Source organism: Monodelphis domestica, chromosome 4 (assembly GCF_027887165.1).
Source record: "Monodelphis domestica isolate mMonDom1 chromosome 4, mMonDom1.pri, whole genome shotgun sequence".
NCBI classification, from domain to species: domain Eukaryota; kingdom Metazoa; phylum Chordata; class Mammalia; order Didelphimorphia; family Didelphidae; genus Monodelphis; species Monodelphis domestica.
The window spans coordinates 419,836,053-419,837,935 of record NC_077230.1 but is presented as its reverse complement, the minus strand read 5'-3'; the positions used below and the strand labels follow the sequence as shown (position 1 = coordinate 419,837,935).

Sequence of the window (1,883 nt, the reverse complement as noted above, 5' to 3'; positions counted from 1 at the left end):
AGTTCCACTCCCTGAAACCCAAATTGTTGGAGGCTTTGGATGAGATGCTGACCCAGGACATCGCCAAGCTGATGCCGCTGCTTCGTCAGGAGGAGCTGGAGAGCCCCGAGGTGGGCGTGCAGGGTGGGGCCTTCGAGGGCACCCACATGGGCCCCTTCATGGAGCTGGGCCCCGGAGAGGCCCTCGGAGAAGGGGGAGAGAACGGGGATGATGAAGCAGAGTGGGTGGTGACCAAGGACAAATCCAAGTACGACGAGATCTTCTATAACCTGGCTCCGGCTGACGGCAAGCTCAGCGGCTCGAAGGCCAAGACATGGATGGTGGGCACCAAGCTGCCCAACTCGGTCCTGGGCCGCATTTGGAAGCTGAGCGACGTGGACCGGGACGGCATGCTGGATGATGAGGAGTTTGCCCTGGCCAGTCACCTCATCGAAGCCAAGCTGGAGGGCCACGGGCTGCCCGCTGACCTGCCCCGGCACTGGTGCCTCCCTCCAAGCGCCGCCACAAGGGCTCTGCCGAGTGACGGGGCAGAAGGGGGTCTGTCTCTGACTCTTGTCTCCCCTGCACAGAGCCTGCCCCTGACAGTGCATTTCCTCAACTCTCCCTCTCAGAGTTCACTTTATGCTTGTGTCCCTTCAGCTCCGTTCTCTGAATCCTTGACCTGCATCCCTAGCTCTGGACTTTTCTGAACCCCATCTCTGTCTTCTGTGAATCTCCAACTTTAGCATCTCTTGAGTTCTCACCTTGCTTCCCTCTTGGAGCCATCTCAGTATTCTGTGAACCTCCACGATCAGCTTGTCCTTCTCTGAACCCCCAAACTTCAAACTCTCATGTCTCTCTGAACCCCCACTGTTACTCTTCCTCCTCTCAGAGCCCCGCACCTTATGATTGCCTGTTTCTCCCTGGGAGACTCTGAACCCCCAAATCTCACTGACTCTGGGGCCCAATCTCTGTCCCACTCAGAGACCCCCCCTATCTTTCCCCACTGCCCATCCAGCCTTCACAGTGGTGCAACCCCTCCTGGCTCATCCTACCGCTCACGGCCCCCTCCTCAGTCCCACTCTACCTGTCTCACTGCTACCCTAAATGTGAATCATCATGGTTTCCCTCCTGCCTCGCCCTGGGGATGTCCCTTCATCCAGGCCTTAGAAGGGCTCCATGGACTAAAACAAGGCCTTCCCCTTCCCACCTCCGCCCCATCCTCAGCCCATGCCTGGGCTTTGGATTTCATAAGAGTTGAGGGGAGAGGATGTCCTTGTTCAGAGCCCATCCCCAAATACAGACGATTAGTCCCCTCCCAACACACACATGCACACACGTACACTGACTTACACACATGTATGCACACACATACACACTCACACACACGTCTATTTGATCAGTAAATATAGTAGAAGGACTAAGAGGAAGTAGGAGTCCAGTGGTTTAAGCATGTAGCCCATTGTGTATATGGCAAGTAGACCCAAATGCTGGATGGCCAAGAGAAGGGATCCTTCCAGCCCCGGCTGGACCCCAGGACGGCCCCTGGAGTCCTTGGAGAGGCTGGAGGGACAGAGGAGGCCCTCGATGGAGAGTTAGGTCCAGGCCCTCCCCCTTCCCCTTTCATTCCTCCCTCTTAGGGGTCTGTGACCAAAGGGCCTGGGAAGAGGGATTGAGAGAGGGCACTGAGAGTGGGGGTGACTGCACAGGGATTGGCTGGAGCTGGTTGGGTGTGGAACAGGGTGGCCCATTTGGCTGTCAAGGAGGCCCCAAGATCTCCTTGGGAGCGGGGGATGGCCCATTGATTAGTCTAGTGGTAGAACTGGGGAGAGAAGCTGTCCTGACCCCTCGCCCTCCCTTCACCCCCCAGCTCACTGGCCTACCTTGGTCATGAGGTGAGTGCT

The 1,883-nt window shown here is 57.3% G+C and overlaps 1 protein-coding gene across 1 annotated transcript in view; it reads left to right on the top strand.

Moving 5' to 3' along the window:
• The window catches only part of EHD2 (EH domain containing 2), a 15,394-nt gene extending 14,657 nt beyond the window's left edge, over nucleotides 1–737 (top strand). The window contains 2 exon segments of the mRNA XM_056796239.1: nucleotides 1–477; nucleotides 480–737. The exon segment at nucleotides 1–477 is cut by the window's left edge and continues 28 nt beyond it. Of these exon segments, the coding sequence (XP_056652217.1) occupies nucleotides 1–477; nucleotides 480–523 (521 nt within the window). The 3' untranslated portion in view covers nucleotides 524–737.
• Nucleotides 738–1,883: the final 1,146 nt, after the last annotated feature.